General features: G+C 36.7%; 1 protein-coding gene across 2 annotated transcripts in view; it reads left to right on the top strand.

Moving 5' to 3' along the window:
• Positions 1–22254, top strand: part of IPO8 (importin 8) — a 190420-nt gene extending 168166 nt beyond the window's left edge. Inside the window, exons 22-25 of one of the 2 annotated variants that reach the window (XM_036759719.1) lie at positions 14286–14491; positions 18640–18846; positions 20380–20496; positions 21578–22254. In XM_036759719.1, the coding sequence (XP_036615614.1) occupies positions 14286–14491; positions 18640–18846; positions 20380–20496; positions 21578–21669 (622 nt within the window). In that variant the 3' untranslated portion in view covers positions 21670–22254. Of the gene's footprint in view, positions 1–14285; positions 14492–17863; positions 17987–18639; positions 18847–20379; positions 20497–21577 lie in introns of those variants that run through there. The other variant, XM_036759720.1, reaches the window with a different exon arrangement.
• The last annotated feature ends 847 nt before the right edge of the window (positions 22255–23101 follow it).

Genomic DNA, 23101 nt, shown 5'->3' with positions numbered 1-23101 from the left:
ATCTGGCTGTTCTTGGTTGGTTTTGTTTGGTTGTATATAGAATTACTGTGTGTAAAAGGACTACTATAAAAGATAAGCAGGGAATTATTATTATATTTAGTCACCACAGATAACAAATTACTACCAATATATAATATTTATGTACCTAATAACATAGCATCTAAATACATTCATATATATATATGCATACATATGAAAATAGAATGGCTTCTAAATCTAAAGAAAATCAAATTGGGAGGGGGCGGAGTCCAGATGGCAGCTGGAAAACAGGGACTCACTCAAGCTCTCCCCCAGATCCTTCCAAACACCTGTAAAAAGTGGCTCTGAACTGATTCTAGAGTTACAGAACCCACAAAACAGCAGAGGGAAGCAGGTCTCCAGCTCAGGACGGCCTGCATGGTGGCTGGGAAGGGTCTATTACACTGTACTGGGAGTGGAGCGCAGCCCAACATGGGCCACACAAGAACAAAACAGACTAGGAGTCAGGCAGAGCAGGCATCAGGGCCATGAATCACTGAGCTGTAGCCATTACAGGCATCTCAACCCACAAACGCCAAAGACCATGGAGCAGGTCAGTGGGAAAACTGCTGGGTATGGGTTAGAGAAGTGTGCCAGCCCTGGGGGTGGCAGAGGTGGCAGGGCAGCAGCAGCAGAAAGCTCCTGGAGCTGCTTCCAGAGCTCCAGCTATGACTGCTTCCTGGCCAGTGGCCCACCTGGTGAGAGGAATCAAGTGGTGGATCAGAGCAGGAGTGCAGGGAGCACTTTGCTGGCACAGAGAGAGGGTTCTCTTGCATTATACTGCTTGGATCTGGGTCATGGTCCTGGTTGGTAGTTCTTGGAGGAGGAAGAAACTGGTGTGGTATAGCATGTGGTTGCTTAGAAGTAGCTCTGAAAAGAGCGGTGCAAGGCCCCTCAAGCTTGGGACAAAGCACTGTCCACTCTGAAGGCAGTCATACCCTGACAAAAAGCTCAAGAGTCAATTAGTTGGCTGGGAACATGAGCAGGCAGGAAAAAAGGACTTACATTCTAGAAGATCAAAGAAGATCAAAACATACAGCTATAAGAAGAAAACAGTCAAAGAGCCTACATCAAAAGCCTCCAAGTAAAACAGGAATTGGTCTCAGGCCATGGAAGAGCTCAAAAGGGATTTGGAAAAGCAAGTAAGAGAAGTAGAGGAAAAATTGGAAAGAGAAATGAGAGTGATGTGGGAAAACCATGAAAAATAAGTCAATGACTTGCTAAAGGAGACCCAAAAAAATACTGAAGAAAATACCACCTTAAAGAATAGACTAACCCAAATGTCAAAGGAGCTCCAAAAAGCCAATGAGGAGAAGAATGCCTTGAAAGAGAGAATTAGCCAAATGGAAAAGGAGGTCCAAAAGACCACTGAAGAAAATACCACCTTAAAAATTAGATTGGAGCAAGTGTTAGCTAGTGACTTTATGAGAATCAAGATACTGTAAAACAGAACCCGAGGTGTGAAAAAATGGAAGACAAGGTGAAATATCTCATTGGAAAAACCACTGACCTGGAGAATAGATCCAGGAGAGATAATTTTAAAATTATTGGACTACCTGATCAAAAAAAAGAGCCTAGACATCATCTTTCAAGAAATTATCAAGGAAAACTGTCCTGATATTCTAGAACCAGAGGGTAAAATAGAAATTGGAAGAATCCACTGATCACCTCTTGAAAAAGATCCCCAAAAGAAAACTCCTAGGAATATTGTTGCCAAATTCCAGAGTTCCTAGGTCAAGGAGAAAATAGTGCAAGCAGCCAGAAAGAAACAATTTGAGTATTGTGGAATCATAATCAAGATAACACAAGATCTAGCAGCTTCTACGTTAAGGGACTGAAGGGCTTGGAATATGATATTCTGGAGGTCAAAGGAGCTAGGATTAAAACCTACCCATCAAAACTGAGTATAATGCTCCAAGGCAAAATATGGATTTTCAATAAAATAGAGGACTTTCAAGCTTTCTCAGTGAAAAGGCCAGAGCTGAATAGAAAATGTGACTTTCAAACACAAGAATCAAGAGAAGCATGAAAAAGTAAACGCATTCATAAGGGACTTACTAAAGTTGAACTGTCTTGTTTATATTCCTACATGGAAGGATGATGTGTGTAGTTCATGAGACCTTTCTCAGTATTAGGGTAGTTGAAGGAAATGTGTGTGTGTGTGTGTGTGTGTGTGTATACACATACACACATATATTTATAGACAGAGGGCACAGGGTGTATTGGCAATCAAGATGGGCTCTTAGCACTTATTCAACCAACTGCCCTTGAAGAGTTTGGCCTTTGTTTCCTTGATTAAATTAAGAGTCGTTGATGATCTACCTACTTGCCTCAAGGGAAAACCTAGTTTACCTGGTTTTGAGTGATGTTTGTGACATCAGAGGCTTTTGGACCACGTGGGTTTAAGTCTCATTTTTTGAAGATTTTAGGTCATGTGGGTGAGTCGCATGTGTGACTCACCTTTGACCCTGAACAAGATATATAAACCCAGAGGTTGGCTTTCTCTTTTGGAGCTCTGAGCTACAGCAGGAGTGGCGCTTGAAATGGGCCAGCCATTGTTATGAGCTCCCCGGCTTTGGAGAAAACTCAGATATTGATGCTTCTCTGGTAACTGTATATTGTGAATTTGTCAGACAGAAATCTGTCTGTTGATTCATGTTTATTTGCTCTGTTTGTATTTGCCCTGAAGCTCAGGGTGCTGGCTTTTCCCCCTGAGCTGAGTGAATGATATTTGTATGTTGGATTAAAGTAAGATTGTTAACCCCTTAACGTTGCTTTCCTTAGTAAAGCAGATCAAAAGAACCTGTGCTTGCAGCATTCTGTGTGCTGGTTGTTGGTGGGTCTTACCCCCTTCAGCAGCTGCTAGCAGATTGTCGCAACATGGGTGGGTTGAGTATGAAGGGATGATATCTAAGAAAATGAAATAAACTTAAGGGGTGAGAGAGGAATATATTGAGCGAGGGAGAAAGGCAGAGATAGAATGAGGTAAATTATCTTACATAAAAGTGGCAAGAACAAGCAGTTCTGTTGGAAGGGAAGAGGGGACAGGTGAGGGGGAATGAGTGAATCTTACTCTCATCATATTCAACCTTAGGAGGGAATAACATACACACTCAAATGAGTATCTTACTCCACAGGAAAGTAAGGGGAAGGGGATAAAAAAGGGGGGATGATAGAAGGGAGGACAGATAGGGAGAAGAGGTAATGAAAAGCAAATACTTTTGAAAAGGGACAAGGTCAAAGGAGAAAATTGAATAAAGGGGGACAGGATAGGATAGAAGGAAATATAGTTAGCCTTTCACAGCATGAGCATTGTAGAAGTATTTTACATAATGATACAGCTGTGATCTATGTTGAATTTCTTGCCTTTCTAGGGGGGGGTGGCTGGGAAGGGAAGAGGGGAGAATATTTGGAACTCAAAGTCTTAAAAGCAGATGCTCAAAAAAAAGTTATTTTTTGCATGCTGCTGAGAAATAAGATGTATAGGGAATGGAGCATAGAAATCTATTCTGCCCTACAAGAAAGTAAGGGGAAACGAGATGGGGGTGGGGGGAGTGCAGTGACAGAAGTGAAAGCTGACTGGGGAACGAGGCAATCAGAATATATGCCATCTTGGAATGGGGGGGGAGAGTAGAAATGGGGAGAAAATTTGTAACTCAAAATCTTGTGGAAATCAATGTTGAAAACTAAAATATTAAATAAAAATGATAAAATTCAAAAGGACAAAAAATAAATTATTTAAAAAAAAATTAGAATGGAGCAAGTGGAAGCTAGTGACTTTATGGGAAATCAAGAAATTATAAAATAGAACCAAAAGATTGAAAAAGTGGAAGACAATGTGAAATATCTCATTGGAAAAACCACTGATCTAGAGAATAGATCCAGGAGAGATAATTTAAAAATTATTGGACCACCTCAAAGCCATGATCAAAAAAAGATCCTAGACATCATCTTTCAGGAAATTATCAAGGAAAACTGCCCTGATATTCTAGAACCAGAGGGTAAAATAGAAATTGGGAGAATCCACCAATCACCTCTTGAAAAAGATCCCAAAAAGAAAACTCCTAGGAATGTTGTCGCCAAATTCCAGTTTCCAGATCAAGGAGAAAATATTGCAAGCAGCCAGAAAGAAACAATTTTTGTTTTGTTTTTTTTTGTTTGTTTTTTGGCAGGGCAATTGGGGTTAAGTGACTTGCCCAAGGTCACACAGCTGGAATATGTGTCAAGTGTCTGGGGCCACATTTGAACTCAGGTCCTCCTGATTCCAGGGCCCATGCACTACTCACTGCGCCACCTAGCTGCCCCAGAAAGAAACAGTTTGAGCAGTGGCTAAACACAATCAGGATAATATAAGATCTAGCAACTTCTACATTAAGGGATCGAAGAGCTTGGAATATGATACTCCAGAGGTCAAAGGAGATAGGATTAAAACCAAGAGTCACCTACCCAGCAAAACTGAGTATAATAATTCAGGTCAAAATATGGATTTTTCAAGCAAATAGAGGACTTTCAAGATTTCCCAATGAAAAGACCAGACTTGAGTGTAAAATTTGACTTTCAGATACACAAGAATCAAGAGAAGCATGAAAAGGTAAACAGGAAAGAGAAATCATAGGGGAGTTACTAAAGGTGAGCTGTTTCGGTTACATTCCTACTTGAAAAGATGATGCGTATAATTCATGAGGCCTCAGTATTAGGGTAGCTGAAGGGAATATACATATAGAGAGAGACAAAGGGCACAGGGTGAGTTGAATATGAAGGGATGGTAGCTAAAAAAATAAAGTGAAATTAAGGGGTGAGACAGGAATATATTGGGAGAAAGAGAAAGGGAGAGATAGAATGGGGGAAATTATCTCACATAAAGGTGGCAAGAAAAAGCAGTTCTGTTGGAAGGGAAGAGGGGGCAGTTTAAAGGGAATGAGTGAATCTTGCTGTCATGAGATTTGACATACACACTCAGCTGGGTATCTTAACCTACTTTCAGGAAAGTAGGGGGAGAGGGGATAAGAGAGGGGGTATGATAGAAGGGAGGGCAGATCATGGGGTGTAGGTAATCAAAAGCAAACACTTCTGCAAAGGGACAGGGTCAAGGGAGAAAGTTGAATAAAGGGGGACAGGAATAAGATGGAGGGAAATATAGTTATTCTTTCACAACATGACTGTCATGGAAGTGTTTTGCATAAGGATACATGTATGGCTTAGGTTGAATTGCTTGCCTTCTCAAGGAGGGTGGGTGGGTAGGGAAGAAGGGAGAGAATTTGGAACTCAAAGTTCTAAAAACATGCTCAAAAAAAGTAAAAGAGTTTTTACATACAACTGGGAAATAAGATATACAGGCAATGAGGTATAGAAATTTATCTTGCCCTACAAGAAAGTAAGGGGAAAGGAGATTGTTGTTGGTGGAGTGGAGTGACAGAAGAGTGGGCAGACTAGGGAAAGGGGCAGTCAGAATATATGCCATTTTGGTGTGTAGGGGAAGGTAGAAATGGGGAGAAAATTTGTAACTCAAAATCTTGGGGAAATCAATGTTGAAAACTGAAAATATTAAATAATTAAAAAAGTTAAACTCAAAAAAAAATTAAATTGGGGAGAGAAGTAGATTATAAATTAATAGTACTGCCGGCATTAACATACCTTTTTCAGATGTAGACATAGCTAACTAAAGAATTAATAAGAAAGAAATTGAGGGAGTAACTATAGGCAAGGAAATAACAAAATTATTGCTTTTTGCTTGTGATGTGATGTACATTTAGAGAACCTTAGAGTCATCTGAGGGCAAGTAGATGACACAGTCAATAGTGTTGACCCTGGAGTCAGACAGACTCAACTTCCTGAGTTCAAATCTGGCCTTAGGTACTTACTAGTTGTGTAACCTTGGGCAAGTCACTTAACCCTGTTTGGCTGTTTCCTCATCTGTAAAATGAACTAGAGAAGGGAATGGAAAACACTCTAGTTTCTTTGCCAAGAAAACCTCTAATGGGGTCACAGAGTCAGAACTACAAATGATTGAACAATAACAAATAGTCAATTAAAAATTAACCGAATTAATTGTAATGAAGTTATAGTATATAAGTTCATGTAAACTTTTTGCTGACATTTCTGCTGAATGTTTCAAAATATGACAAGGATAAAATTATGGGGTTTTTTTTTATTATATTTGGGGAGAAGGATTATGTGAGTGTTCCTGGAGTCTGATTTCAGTGGTCAGGAGAATTCCAAATGAGGAAACACTTTCTACTAAGGCAATGTCCTAAAAATTAGACTCTTAGAGAACTTCCCAGGGTACTGAGAAATTAAATGACTAACTCAGGCTCACATACCCAGTATATGTCAAAGACTGATCTTCCTGATTGAGGCTTGTTGCCTGTTAACTATACCATTCTGTATGTAGTTTATCTGAAAAGAAATTAAAAGAAAATATCAGTTACGTACCTACGTATGAGTTGGGTTTTTTCTAACATATATGAATGGTTTTCATGCTATGTTTAATGTTTAATAAGAGATTAATGACTTTGGCTTTATTAAGGCAAATAAGTCAACACATTTATTTAGCTTTTACTGTGTGACACTGTGGTAAAATGCTGGGGATATAAAGTTAAAAATAATTTCTGTCCTCAAGTAGCTCATGTTGTAATGGAAGAGCAAACATGACTAAGTACAGACAAGGAATATACAAAGTAGATGAAGGTAATTTGAGAGGGGAGGGGATTACTTAACTGGAATAGGAGGAAAGGAAAGGTAAAACAGTTAAGAAGTTAAGAAAAAGTTTCACCTCTACCCTAGTATGTAATCTATGGAAGGCCCAAGCATCTCATTTGAATCAATTAACAATGTGAACAAAAAAGCTGTGATTAAGTACTCTGTCATTTTGAGACAATTAAAAGGGTTTGGCAGTTGGGATAAAAGGCAAATGAAACAGCAGCCATATTTTTTGATTGAGAGAATCAGACTCACTACTGGGCCTTTGAACAAATATAATGGCCAGTTAAGAGATGGTCCATTCTAGGGGCAAGTTTGAGAATTGAGAATTTCAGTTTTAGAGTTGGAGATAAGCTTTTGAGAGGAAATCTCTCTTGCAGGGAAGAAAGGATTTCTCTCTATCTCTTTTCCTGTCCTCTCTCTTTTCCCCAGCTTGCACCATTGGTGGATAACATTGGTCATTGTATCAGGAGTAGACCAACTGGGATCAGAGAGACTGGGCTAAGAGAATATTCACCTGGGAGTAGAGCCATATAATAAAGACAAATGTTTATGGAAAGAAAATCACCCAAAGAGGGGAGGGGGTTTCAAGGATCTTGACCCTTTCTCCCATGTAACAGAGAAAAGTATCATCTATGAATTCAAGAAAGGATATTCAGGTTGGCCAGTAGATCATTATACACAATTACAGACACATTGTATCTGTAAGGACTGACTTTGATAGACTTTGCTCTTCTCATCAATGTTCAAAGACAGCTCCAAGAGACTCATGATGGAAAAAGTTATGCACATCCAGAGGAAGAATCGTGGAATCTGAATGCAGATTGAGGCAAACTCTTTGCTCTTCTTTTTTCCTTCTTTTTGGTTGCATTTCTTCTTTCTCATGATTCATTCCATTGGTTATGATTCTTCTTTACAACTAGACTGTAATTATTATTATTATTGTTATTATGTAAATAAGTTCAATGTGAGAGTATATGTAGAACCTCTATCAGATTACATGCCGTCTTGGGGGGGAGTGGGGAAGAGAGGGAGAAGGAGAAAATTTGGAGCTTAAGAACTTTTGGAACTGAGTGTTGTAAACTAAAAATAAAAAATAAATAAATAATAAAATAAAGTGTGAGAAGTTAGGAGTTTGTATACGTTACTCAATACATACTCAATATATGCACCTTACTATACTTTAAGTCTGAGCCCACTATTTTCATAGACATTTGTGTATTCTGAGTATACCTTTGACTTCTGGGAGTCTGGGAGGAATGTTTTATATCAGCTATTTGTAATATACTGCCTTACATTCAAAAATTGACAGGAAATTGTACTTGAGAAGCTAGTACATGACAGAAGCATAAGTGTTATTACTGTGTGCCACAGTAAGTGGGGTGGGGGGAGTACGCATGTGCTCCCCCCCCCACCCCCCACCCTCCCCAAACAAAGGTTCTACTAAACAGAGCCAGGTCACTCACTCTGGGAAGGAGACTTGTACAGTAGCAGTAGCAAAGATTTTGCTGAGAGTACATGGATTCTGAGCAGGGAGATTTTTATACATTAAAAATGGGCTTCATTGAGAACAGTTAGTATATACCAGATGTGGCAGGGGGCATTCCTAATCAGAACCAGATGTAGTAGGGAAATTCTTCAGGTCACTTATCAATACCAGCCTTGGGTGGAAGGAAGGAAAGTTTCCTAATTGGGACCAGATATTGGTTGAAGGTTTGAGTTGGTAATTGGAGACCCCAGGAATGAGTGTTGGCTTGTAGCTGCTGTAGTCAGCTCATCCAGTTTGAAGTTTCTCCAGTTAGCTCATCTAATCTGAAGTTGCTACAGTTAGCTCATCCAATCAGAAGCTGTGATCAACATGCTTGACATAGGGATAGAATGAGTCAGGAGAGTGCAAAAGTACAGTCTGATTGTCATAGTTTATAGATTTATAGACATTAGGATAGTATTACACTCTATAATAGAGTCCTATCATTTAGTTTTTATTTTTAAATTTTTTATTCACTTAAACTTAAATACAAAATGAGGGGAAAAACATTTCCATGTATACAGCAGAACATAAAGAGAGGATTCGACATAAAAACATATATTTCCATTTCAGACTTACTTTTTTTGGAAAAACTATGTAATAAATACTGCACATTGTTTTCAAAGCAAGCAAGCTTTTCTGTCCTTCTAAGTTTTATTTTGTTCTCTGCTGTATACTTTTTTTTTAATTCCTCCCTACCTACCCCACCCTAGAGAAGGCTAGAATTAAATATGAATATGTATATGTTTACATATATATACACATATACACACATACACACATATACATGTTGGTAAGACGATATTATACATATTTCTATTTGTCAGTTCTTTCTCTGGAGGTAGAAAGTGTCTTTCTTCATAGGTCCAAGTCCTTCTATGCTTTTCTAAAATCAACCAGCTCATCATTTCTTATATCGCAGTTGGATTCCATCCACAATTGTATACTAAACTTGTTTAACTATTCCCCAATTGAAGGGCCTCCATCATTTTAGCCAATCTCATAGGTGTAAGGTGATCTCAAAAGGTTGTTTTGATTTGCATTTTTCCAATCAATAATGATTTAGAGCATTTTTTCATATAACTATATAGTTTTGATTTCTTATTGAAAAACTTCCTGTTCATATCCTTTAATCACTTAACAATTAGGGGATGACTCGTATTTTTATTGAAAAAGTTGTTTGTTCATTTGATTAATGAGACCTTTATCTGTGTAAGAACACTGCTGCTTGCCGCTGGTGTGGCTGTGTAAGACCAACAACACCAGCACACAGAAGAGCTACCAGCACAGGTTCTTTGATCTGTTTTTCTAAGGAAAGCACCCTTAAGGAGTTAACAACCTCACTTTAATCAAACATACATATATGTTTGAGGGGGAAAAGCCAGCACCCTAAACTTCGGAGCAAATATAAACAGAAATTACAAACATACGTTATGTAAACAGAACAAGTAACACAAACCAGTCTATCCATAGCAATGCATAGTTACCACAAAAGCACCAGCGGCTACCCAGAGTCTTGTCTGGTTAAATCACAAAACACTCTTCCAATAAGTGAGAGCCCCAAACAAAATGCTAACCTCTGAATTTATATATCCTGTTCAGGGTCAAAGGGTGTCACAACCATGGGACTCAAACCTTTGTGAACTAGGCTTTCTTGTTTCTTAAGCAGGTCATCAAAGACTCCTGGATTTAATCAAAGAAACAAAGGCCAGACTCATCAAAGGCACTTGATTACCTAAGTGCTCCAAAAGAGAAAACAGTAAAAAAAGTTCCACCTTAATTACCAATACAATCTGAGAGATTGTCTATGAAATTCCCACCCCCCTCCCCCAATTTTTCTGCTTTCCCCCTAATCTTTGCCACATTGATTTTATTTGTATGAGAACATTTAAATTTAATGTAATCAAAATTATCCATTTTACAATTCACAATGCTTTCTGTCTCTTGTTTCTTTACAAATTGTTCTCCTTTCCAAAGTTCTCAGGAAGGCTGTCAGTATGTCAGCAGCCACCATCGGCTTGAAGTCTCACCTTAAAGCTGGCTCGAAGGCAGCTCACTGCTCTCACCTTTCCAAAGTTCTCATGCAAGCAGTCTGGGTTAACATATTCGCAGTGACTGTCTGCTTCTTCTCTCTCCTCACCAGCCGCTCCTGCCAAATCTGCACGAAGGCCATTCTCTACTCCTGTTTCAAAGCTCCACATACAATACAATATCAAGATATTCACCCTTTCAACACAGTCCTCCAGAACCAAGCTTATCGACTCAAGCCCTTGGCAACCATCCAACCCTCCCCCAAGCCTCGACTTGTTCTCCACAGCCTCTTCTCTGGCCTGTCTCCTCTGGAGTGCTAGTGGGGCAGGGAGGTGGAAGGAGAGGTTATGTCCCAGGGCCCTTGCTCTGGGCTCTTGGGAAACCACTCCCATCACTGCCACTTGCCTGTTCTTCAGGCTTCTTGGGGCTCCACAGAACCATAGTCACCACAAGTGCAAAGAGCAACCCAATAACTGGGAAACATTCAACCACCATCCCAGTACCCCAAAACTCCATACTTTTAATCTGTAGATCCTGCACAACTATGCCATTTTGTAGCAACAATCTGCTAGCAGCTACTGTGGCTATGTAAAACAAACAACAACCAGCACACAGAAGGCCGCTAACACAGGTTCTTTGATCTGCTTTTAAACAGAAAGCAACTAAAGGGGTTAATAATCTCAGTTTAATCAGACATATGCATATATATATATGCGTGTATATACACACACACACACACACACACACACACACACGTGTGTGTGTCATTCACTTAGTTCAGGGGGAGGCCCCTTATTTTTAACTCTGTGTGTATCTCTCATTTTTTAATATATTTCCTGTATCAACATATTGTTGAATTCAGATTTTTAATCCATTCTGCTATCCATTTCCATTTTATGGGAAAATTCATCCCATTTGCACTCAAACTTATAATTATTAGTTGTATATTTCCCTCTATCCTATTTTTCCTCCTATCCTTCTTGCCCTGTATACCTTCTCCCTCCTCACATGTCTAATTTACTTCTAACCTCTACCTCGCCTTCCTGTTCCTTAATCTACCCACCTATTTAAGAGTCCATCCCTTATCTTTTCCCCCAACTTTAATCTGCCTACCCCTCTAAGAGTCCCTCCCTTATCTTCTCTCCCACCTTCCTAATTCTTTATACCTTTCTAAAAGTGTATTTTCTTTATAATAAAATAAAAAGGTTAATTTTAAAAATAAATTTAGAATTTTATACCCTTCTAGATGTATATGTTGTTCCCTCTTTAACACCTTTCCTTTGAGAGTAAGTTTCCAGCACTCCACTTGTTTCTTCTGTATCAGTTCTTCCTTTCATGCCTCATTTGTATGAGGCATTTGTGTGCTCCTTTTTACCTTTCCCTACCCACTTTTACTTTTTAGAATCAACCCATCATACTCAGCTCAGCTTAAGCCTTTCTTTTTTCAAACTACTATAACAACAATGCTACTTGCCACTACTGTGGCTGTGTAAGACCAATAACACCAGCACACAGGAAGGCTGCTAGCACAGGTTCTTTGATCTGCTCTTCTAAGGAAAGCAACTTTAAGGGGTTTACAATCTCACTTCAATTAAACATGCATATATCATTCACTTAGTCCAGGGGAAAAGTCAGCATCCTGAACTTCAGATAAAACAGAAACAGAAATTACAAGCAGAAATTAAATAAACAGAGCAAAATAACACAGATCAACAGGCTTCTAGTTGTCTGAACAAGACATTACATGCATAGTTACCAGAGAGAGAGAAGCACCAACATCTGGGTTTTTCAAAGACAGGGGTCTCATTAACAGCTACCCAGAGTCTCATCTGGTCAAATCACATGACATTCTTCCAGTGAGTGAGCCCCCAAAGCAAAATCTCTCCTCCCAAAGTTCTGAGATTTCTAGCTTAATGGCTACCCTCAGAGTATATATACCCTTTTTCAGGGCCTGAGAGCTTCACACCTCTTGTGACCTAATTAGCAAAAGTGTATGGGCCTTCCTACAAAGGCAAGACTCAATCAAAAGCACTTGATTGCCTTAGAGCTGAGAAGCATTCCAGAAGGAAAAACAGTAAAAATCCCACTTTGCATGCCCTAACAACCACCCAAGTAATGATGACAGTGATGGTAGTACTGGTAACATTTTCACATATAACAAGTAAACAGTTTGACCTTATTGAGTCCCTTATAATTGGTCTTTAATGTTTACCTTGTATTTCTCCTGGATCATATATGTTGAATTTTCCATTGAGTTCTGATCTTATCAGAAATACCAGAGAGTCTTTCAGTTTGTTGAATATCCATTTTTTTTTTCATTCAGGATTATACTTACCTTTGCTGGGCAAATTATTTTTCTTTGCACTGCAGCTTTTTTGCTCTTTGAAATATAGTGTTTTAAGACCTATAGTCTTTTAATGTAGAAGCAGCTAGGTGTTGTGTGATCCGGATTGTAGCTACATGGTATTTAAATCATTTTTTTTCTTGTTTTCTGTAATATTTTGTCCTTAATCTGAGAGCTTTGAAACTTGACTATGATAATCCTGTAAGTTTTCCTCTTGGGGTCTCTTTCAGGTGGTGACCAGTGGATTTCTTTTCTATTTCTGCTTTACCTTCTTGTTCTAAAACTTCAGGGTAATTTTTCTCAATAGTTTTTTGTAATCTTGTGTAAAGATCATTTTTATGGTTGTAACTTTCAGGTAGTCTGACTATTCTTATATTTTCTGTCCTTGATCTGTTCTCCAGGTCAGTTGTTTTTCTGATGAGATGTTTCACATTATCTTCTATTTTCATTTTTTGATTTTGTTTTATTTCTTGGTGTCTTATATCATCATTAGCTTCCCTTTGAGTAGGCATTGTTTCCTTCTTTGTTCTTGAATTCCTGGTACGTTGATCAGTGCCTGGCACATATTAGATATTTAACAAATATTTATTAGTCGATTGAATAATAAATGAAGCTTTTAATATTCAGTTAATTAGCTGTTTTATTCTGTTTTTCCCTTTTGAAGCTGCCACTCCAGTTTTCCCCTTTAAACATTTTGTTTTAATTTTCCTTCTCTTAAAGTGAATAGGATTTAAGTGAGCTAGAGCTGTGCAAAGTCATCAGTCCCACTCTCTCCTTCAGAATCATCAGAATCTAGTGGCAAGACATAGGTCAGGATGACTGGCAATGGCCCTTGGCTTTTGACACATAATTGGCCTTGGCCAAATTACTTAATCTCTCTGTACTCCAATCAGCTCTCACTATTAGTTGCAGAAGAATTGCTGATCTACATTGGTTAAGGGAAGTTCCCTCACCTAGAGTTATAATAATAGGAGTACAAGTCCAATTCTGTCCCATCCCCATAGAGAGTATTAATTTTATAAGCCTTTAGTCTTTGATAGTTTTATACCAATTTAATTAAAAATTTAAAACATGTATTTTGTATCTCGTGCGACTGTTTTGTCAGGGTTAAATTTTTCATGTTTAGATTGGCAGATAATTCAGATTTGCTCTAGGCTAGTTAGCAGTGCTTAGTACCCATATTACAACCAAGATACAGCTTTGAGTGTTTAGATTAAATGCAGAACAGGGATATGATTGGGTTGTATGTAGATCAGTCATATTTTAACAAATTCCAGCAGACTATCTAAATATCTTTCTATTGTACTAGAAATTTTATTGTCTCAAATACAAGTATGATTACTATGCCAAAATACAAACACATAAATTCTTTATGAATTGAGTATTAATATTATTAAAAGATTTGGTACAAGTTTCCTTTAAATAGTGAGCTTCTTTAGCACATCAAAGATATAACACAGTTTATAAAACCAATGTTTTGTTATGTGCGACTTTTTAAGGAACAACATATATCTGTTATATAATATGAGGCATTTTCTTTGGGTAAGTGAAGCATTGCTTAAAGCTTTGACATTTTTTGTCATTCATGAATTTTTTTCCTAAAAGTATTTTTAATGATTTCGTTTTCTAAATCATTGCTAATGCCATCATTTTGTTTCTTTTTAGGCATCATGACCGGAAGATGTGTATAATAGGACTGAGCATCTTACTGGAGTTACAAAATCGACCTCCTGCAGTAGATGCTGTGGCTGGACAAATAGTTCCTTCAATCCTTTTCCTTTTCTTGGGTCTCAAACAAGTCTGTACCACTAGACAACTTACTGACCAAAGAGATCATTCTAAAGAGGAAAAGGCAGATGCAGAAGATAATGGTAAAGTCATTTTGACTGTACTGTAGGATAGTCATCATTTTTGTTTTTCGGTCTGGACTTTTGGATTCAGTTATGTAGGGAACTACTGGTGATGAAACTACCTCTACCAATGTATGTTGACTAATTTTTTCTATGACTTAGAGTCTTAGACTATTGTTCAGGGCACTGAGAAGTTGAGCAACTTATCCAGGGTCATAGAGCCAGTATGGATTAGAGGTAGGATTTGAACACAATTCTTCCTGAGTTCAAGGCTGGCTTTCAAGCTATAATTCCATATTTCCTCTAATTTACCCTGTTACTACAATTAAATTTCAACTCAACATAAATTTTCTTCCAATCTTAATTTTAATCCACATGGTACCTTAAAATAGAGTAAATTTCCTTTAACCTCATGAACCTTTGTTATCAGTCAAATGGCTTTCTCACCATTAAATGTGTCTCACTGAGTCTTATAATATTTATTTTTATATCTAGTTCATTAATTTAGTTATTGAATATTTTTAAATTATTAGAATTTTTTATAATAAACAAAGCAATGCTTTTTTGTAAATAACAGAAAACCAACATATTTTAGAACTTTGCTAATTGGATTGCTTTAATAAATCTTTAGAGATGACAGAGTACTTATTTTGAAAACAAAAGCATCAACATGGCAGTTACTAGAGATGCCTGTTGTTTTTTTTAAATTAACATTGGCTAGCTCATCTTCACAGTTGATAAATGGGAATCATTAAGATTATTATCTTTGTATAATTTGAATTTGGGACCAAATTATAATGATTAAGTACTTGGGAGAAGATAGTTTAAAAAAAGAGAGATTAATTAGTACCATGACTCTATAGAATAAGATCATTATAGGTATAAAAGACAACGAACTGAATCAGTTTTTTAAGATTCATTTCTAGGAAAACATTTGAAGGCACACATTAATACTGAAATTGAATAATTCTTTCTCTAAGCTAATGGTGTTTGACTCTCCCATAGAACTTAATCCCAGAATTTCAGAGTTTAACCTCATTATACAAATTAGAGATCTCATGCTCATTGTCATATAGTGACACATTTATCTAAAACGAGTTGACCTTCCATTCTTATTATGTCCTCTTTTGTGGGAGATAAGAAAACTATCCATATTGGATACAACCTTCAGTTGGATAGAGGATAGAGAAATAATGGCAGCATTGTACTCAGCAGAGATGAGGATGCCTTTTTTGTAAAGCATAGTTTTCGGGAGCTTGCTCTTTGGGGTAAGAACAAGGAGGAGCCCTGCTCCGTTTTCTTTCCTGGTTGTGAATAATCAGTGTGACTCCAGAAAACAGACTTTTTTGTTGTTTTAAATCCCAAGAATTAGTGTGCTAAGAGTTTAACCTATAATCTCTCAGAAACACCACATCTCTTTCACCTGGTTTATTTATACCAAATTTATTCATCTTCCTAAATTCCTTATTTCTTTTGAGGGTACTTCAGTCTTGCCGCCACCTAGTTTTCCAACCTTAGAGTAATCATCATCACCTCTTCCCTTTCCTTCACCTTTCATGTCCATTCATTGCCAAGTTTTGCTGATTCTCCTTCCACAACATCTCTCACATTTGTCTAAAGACTTTCTGTCTTTAATTTATCCTCCACATAGGTGCCAGAGTAATAGTCCTCAAACACAGGTTTAACCATGTTACTCAAAGAGCTCTGTAGCTTACTGTTACTTCTAGGATCAGAAGTAGACTTTCCCACTTGGCATAAAACCTTCACAGGATGGCTGCAACCTATCTTTTCTGCTTGATTTTGTCTCTCCTTCATACACTCTACATTCTAATCTAGTCTACTTGCTGTTTTCTTCATACAGACAGTTCTTGCTTTATGTAAATTCACATTATGTAAATTTGAGTTCATATAAAGAATTCTAAAGGAAAACAGCTTTCCAAGAAACCACATATATTAACTTTACTGTATAGTATCATGCTTTTTCATTTAGCTCCTACCCTTTATCTCAGTGCTGTGTGGTTTTCTCCTCTCCCCACTCCCCAAACAAACATATAAACAAAAATCTTTTAAACAAAAAAATCCCTGCAAGTGAAAGCAGAAGAACAGATGAGTGAGAGAGACTGCCTCTGGATCCTGGTTTGCCTTGAGACTTCCATTGTGGAGAGACCTTTGCTCTGTTCACCCATCCTGTGTGTCTGGCCCCCACGTGTCTCCACTCTCACCCCTTCCTCTTGGCTCCAGCCAGGCTCCCAGGTGGCTGGCCCTGTCCCAAAGTATTCCTCCTTCTCCTCTTGTTTCTCTGTCCCTGGCCCCCAACATGTGTTTGATCTGTGTGCTGACACCCTCCTTCCAAAGGTATTCTGCTCCCTTCCTACTTCCCCCACCCCACTTTCCTTACCATATTCGCATTTTGTAAAAATCACTTTTTGTAGAGTTCACGTATGGAAAGTAAGAACTATCTGAACCAGTTTCATTTACTGTCTCTGTGCCTTCACACAGGCTGTCCCTCATGCCTACAATGCTGTCCTTCTTTATGACCACCTTCTTAGAATTCCCAGCTCCCTTCAAAGCTCAGGTCAAGTACCACTCCCTAAAGAAGATTTTTTTGGATTATCTTCCATATGCAAAAAAGTCTTTGTATCTATCTGTCTATCTATCTATCTATCTATCTATCTATCTATCTATCTATCTATCTATCTATCCATCTCCTCTTAAAAGTCTTACTCCCTCTGATAGAATGCAAGCTCCTTGCAGGCAAGAAGTGTTCCATCTTTGTTGTTGTTTCCTAGTACTTACCACATTGCTTGACATAGAGTAGAAGCTTAATAAGTGCTTATTAATTGATAAATTTTCCTAAGCTTGCTTATATAATGATTTTGTAGTCATATAGTTTTACTTTAAAGTATATTTTGAGTTGAGTAATATTGCAAACCATTATAAGCCAGAGAAGGCTATTTTTACTACAGTATACAGTTCTCTGGATCTGATTTTGTTTAGCCTCTTTACAATTCATTCTTTGTCTACAGATACTGTAACTTGTAACTTTTAGGCTTCTTTTTCTTAATTTTATATTCTTAGTAGAAATAATAGTTGAAGGTATTGGTTGCAAACTCTTTAGTGTCTGTGTCATATTTTTAATTATTTGGGTCAAGCTTATTTTGGTTGATTTCTTCACACCAAAAATTACCCTTAAGTTTATTAGATATCATGGGTACTTCCTGTAGCATTTTTAGAGCTAGGTTCAAAATTGGTACTTTGAAGTTTGGGTTATCTCCAGATTTTTTCTCATTGTGGGGCTTTTTTTTTTCAATAGTCCATGTTGTTCATTTACTGCATATATGTATTTTATATACCTTATGGAAGGTTGAGACTGAAGTGCTGCTTTCCTATTAGTTACAGTACTGGTCTAACTGCTATGAACAGACTGGTACTGAAAACAGAAACCAATCCATGGTAACATGCAATTCAGCTTTTAACTTTTCAACCCACGCAAAGGTAACTACTTTATTTTTTCTTCGAATTTTTGTATTTTCACCATTCTAGTAGTAGTAGTGACCTCCTAATTTGAATATTTTCAGGCAGTTCATGAACAACTTAGCTAGTAGTTAAATAGCATGCAGTTAAAAATGGTGGTTATTATTAGTTAATTCTTTAAAGTGCACAACACAAGCATTTCATGTTTCTTTTAAGACAAATGAAGTTCATTAAAGAATCTCTTGTTAAAAAGAAATCCTGCAGTAATCAGTATGAGGAAGCAATAGAAAGTTAAAAGTAGAAACATCAAACTAGATAGATCACTGATTTAGGAGTTGTTTGACAACTTGGGGGAGGAGGGGAAAGTTATTTTTAAAATTACCTGAGAGATTGATTATATAATTTCTTGTGTACAGTTTTAACAAGCTATATACTATTCTCATTCTTTGAAAATGGTTTTTATTGTTTTTACTATAAGCCATGATGGAACAGTGGCTCCCTGGATTTGATTTATTGAAATTGTTGCTTGGTTCAAATGAGATAATATATAAAGTGCTTTGCAGACTTTAAAGTACTACATTAATGTTAATTATTATTATTCTTGTTATTATTACAATCATCATTATTCAGATTGTTCAGTGTGTCATGCATTTATTTTGGGTGAATTTTGTTTTAAATACTAAATGGGTTTACAGAGGAAATTCCAAGTGATGAGGAAGACACAAATGAAACTAATCAAGCAATGCATGAGAATAATGAAGGACGAGATGAAGATGAGGAAGAAGATGATGATGATTGGGATGAAGATGTTTTGGAAGAAACTGCTCTTGAAGGATTCAGCACTCCACTTGATGTCGAAGATAGTGTGGATGAATATCAATTTTTCACACAGGCCCTATTAAGTATGTCCTCTTGTTTTGAATCATTAGCAAAATAATATGTACATATTTTAATTTGATTCTCTGAAAGATGTTTAAAGATACCATTAAATGGTAAACATTGTATAGAGCATTTATACTAAGACTGCAGTTCTCAAAGAGCATTTGATTCTCTTTTCATTTCTATAGTAAAGTATCATATTGGATTTTTAAAGGCATATAATAAAAATGTGATTTTTTTTTTAATTACTGGGGATTGAAATTTGTATCTATACTCACATAGTCTTGACTCAAACTCTGGTCTGACCATATCACTCAGTATTATATACAGCGGCTCACTGTTGTTTCCAAGATCAAATATGAAATGCTCATTTGGCATTTAAAGACCTTCACAACCTTGCCCTCTCCTGCCTTTCCAGTCTTTTTATGCTTTTCTCCCTTCGGTATACCGTAAATTCCAATGATACTGGTTGCTTGCTCCTCAAATATGACACTCAGTCTCCCAGCCTTTTCTGTGGCCATTCCTTGTACCTAGAATGTTCTCCATCATCTCTACCTCTTCAATTTCCTGGCCTCCATCCAAACTTAACTTGAATCCCACCTGATACGAGAGGCCTTTCTTTGTCCTCCTCCTTGCCAGTACCTTTCTTCTAAGATTACCTTCTGTAAACACTATATATATCTTCTTTGTACATAGTTATTTACATATTGTTTCCTCCATTAGAATGTTAGCTTCTTTAGGCTAGGGTCTGTATTTTTGCTTTTCTTTGTTTCCTCATCACTTAGCACAGTACCTGGCCCATAATAAGCACTTAATAAATGCTTGTTGATTGATTAATCAGGTACTAAACTGTGGATTAAGAAACACTGCAGAGGAAGAATAGTTTAATTAGCTGTGAAATCCAAAGGAGAAGGAAAATTTGAAAATGAGGCCAGTTATTTGAGAGAAGGTGATTGAGAAAGTAATGGTATCATGAATCAAATAATTCATTGGCTGCAACTCATATTGGGAAGGTGAGGAATTTGAATGTAGGTAAATTTAGTTTGAGTTAATGCAAAAACATCTAAGTAGAAAAAGCATTTGGAGACAATGAGACCAGAGGTTTGGGGTATAAATTTAGATTTACAAATTATTTTATGTAGAGATTATGGTTGAAGCTTTGAGTGTAAGATCTTTGAGGGTGAGAGTATATATAGAGAGAAGAACAGAAGACTAAGTACTAAACCTTGGAGGAACATTACCATTTAAGAGGCAAGAAGTATAGCCAGCCAAGGGGGACATAGGGTTAGGGGAGGAAAAGTAAGTTAGCAAAGTCTTATCCTATATCTTTGGGTATGGATTAGATACATAAAAAGCACTTATTGGTTTATTGTTTTCCTGAATGCCACCAGCATGTAGTTGTTTAGCACCTTTTAACTACTTTTTAGAATATTTCCTATCATAATTTTCTTGTGGTGCTATAGTCATGGAATAATATTTGTCAGTTACATAACTTATCACTTTGTTTTTGGGGCTGGCTCCCCTTCCCCACCCCCCACCCCACACCCATTTCACAGATGTGCAGCAACGGGATGCTTCCTGGTACCATTTGTTGACAGCACCACTCAGTGAAGAACAGAAGAAAGCATTACAGGAAATTTACACTTTGGCAGAACACCGGAGAAATGCTGCAGGTAAGTGGTTAAATCATTTATAAGTGTGTACACTAAGATAGGATTGTTGGTGGACTGATTGATTCTGAATTGGCAAAAGAATTTGTATTCTGTTTTGTGAATAAAGCAGAGTCTGAGCTAGATGTTCTGCAAGTTAACTCTGGGTAACAAGTTATTTCTGGAAGTATATATATGTTGTTAAAGTACTTTTATTACTCTTAAGTGCAGGGTCTTATGCAAGAATATGGTCTAGTTCTTTGGGCTTAATTTTTATTGTTATTTTCTTGACAAGTAGATTTTTGAACTGGAGAAATAAATATATATTGAGGTTATTAGAGTATAATTCTAAAATGTTAGTAATAGGCAGTAGTACTTTACTGAACTATTTTATAATGAAAAAGCACAATAGTCAAGCTACAAGCATGCTTATTCAGAATTTAAAACATAAAGGAAAATAGGAACCTGGGCTTTAGAGTTAGGAAACTGTTTTGTTTTTTTTTTAGTCTGAAAAAAGTACCTCTTTTACTAAATTATTCAGTAAGATTAGAGGCCTATTAATCTATAAGAAGTTTTTTAGAAAGTGTCATATTCATCCAAATAAACATTTATTGGATATATAGTATGTGTTAGGTGTTATATCTTGTAGTAGTGACGAATTTCAAAGTGTAATATGCAATCCTTTATAAGAACTTAGAATTTAATAGACATTAATAGTCATGCCTTATTGACCATATAAGGAAAGTGCTTTGTAAATCATTGATTCCTAAAATATTTAAGCAATAGTTCATTATTAATGTTATTCTTCACAGCAATAGAAACAGTAAATCTAGTGTAACCACTTTGAAACTTGCTTTTACTTTTCTCATCATTTAGTAAATATTTTTTACAAGGTTAAGTAGTATATTGTCAATTTTTTGGCATAGGACTTTTTTTTTAAAAAAGAAGTCAAATTCACCAGAACATTTGAAGTCCTCATGAGTTCTATGTCATTGGAAAAGAATAAAGTATTTAAAAAATATTTTTAAAAAGAGGAGAGAATATATGGAAGTTATTTTCAATTTTTGCAACTTTCTTTTTACTTTCTTTTTTTTGTTGACTCTAGAGACAAAGAAGATTGAACAAGGAGCCTTCACCTTTGATAATAAAGGCATGCTTTCACCATTTAACTTTGGGACTGTACCTAGCAACAATTGAAGAAAGAAATGCAAGGACTGAATTTCATCATTAGATTTTATTTCACAGTGGTTATTGACTTTTGAGGGTTAAGGGGAAGAAATGAGGGGAGTTTTCCTTTTTAAGTGGCCTGCTCTACCAGTTTCCTTAAGCAGCACTTTTATCTCCTTACCCTATTTCTAGTATTTTAAACAACCACAGTAATGTATGAAATTTTAAGAAAGAAAAATGTTGGACTTAAAAAACCAACTGTATACTCCAAAGGATGATTGACTAAGGTGGGTTTGAATTGAATTGCACTTCTCAGGTTTTTGCCATGCAGAATTGGTTGATTTATATTTGGATAACAGTGCCTTCTGTTGTACATGGATTGCCTGCAAAAAAAAAAATGGAGTGCATTGCAGTTTTTTAAGCATATACTGTAAGACTTGGTTATATGTTTTCCTGTTCTGCATTTTACTACATGAATTTATTGTTTGGTATTTAGTTGTAATTCACTCTGGTTTCAAAAAACATAATTGCTGCCCTACTCAGAGATGTCTCTGGGAAATTTCTTCAGGACTTGTAAATTTGCATGGCACTGATAAAAGTTTCATTTGTGAAAAAGTTTATGTTTCTTTTTGAAGAATGTTACACAGTTTCCTCTGTACTCCCTTCTTCCCCCAACCCTTTTCTGTTTCAAAAGGTTATGATTTTTCTTTTAGGGACAGTCAATCTGAGAATTATCCTGGTAATTTCAGGACCCAACATTTTACTGGCAGAAAGTAATAATACCTATCAGCCGGTGTTGTGAATAGTAAAGGAGCTGTGTATATTTAGTCGTGTAATTTTAGTTATATTAATTGGTTACTGTATTTAAAGCACACTGAAATCCCAGAAGAAATGTATGCTATTTGAGCATACTGTCTTCTGGATATGAGAAATTTCTTTTAAAAAAATCCATTATCATTCCAGCTGTGTTATGAGAGTAGTAGGGTCCAAAACATTTTGGAACAACTTTTTAACCTTAAAAAAAAAGCCAGAAAAACATCTAAATTTTCTCTCCTGCTTCTCCCTTTCTCACATCTCCTTTTTCAGTCTTCTTAACCCCGTATGGTCCCAGATGTCAGCTAGTTTTCTGTAACCTAGTTTAGGTGTGTTAATATTTTTCTAGAGTTGGCTATATTGGTCAACCGTATTCTTATGTTCTAACATATGTATATCTCATAGAGAAAAGTACAAGTGGGCCTTATATCCATAGCGGTTTTTCTATATGTGTTAGACACAGAGCATTTTTCTATTTCTAACATAATTTAGTTCTGGACAGTACTGTGAAGACATTTTCATTCACTGAAATGAAAACTCTCATTTGACTACTGTTTTCAGAACTTAACATCTCAATCTGACTTCCAGTTGTATTGTTCCTTTATGCGGAAAAAGTTTGTTTTTTTTTTTTCCTGTCTGTGTGAAACAT

This window comes from Trichosurus vulpecula, chromosome 5, assembly GCF_011100635.1.
Source record: "Trichosurus vulpecula isolate mTriVul1 chromosome 5, mTriVul1.pri, whole genome shotgun sequence".
NCBI classification, from domain to species: Eukaryota; Metazoa; Chordata; class Mammalia; order Diprotodontia; family Phalangeridae; genus Trichosurus; species Trichosurus vulpecula.
Note: the sequence above shows the minus strand (reverse complement) of the source record. Positions and strands in the feature narration are given on the sequence as shown.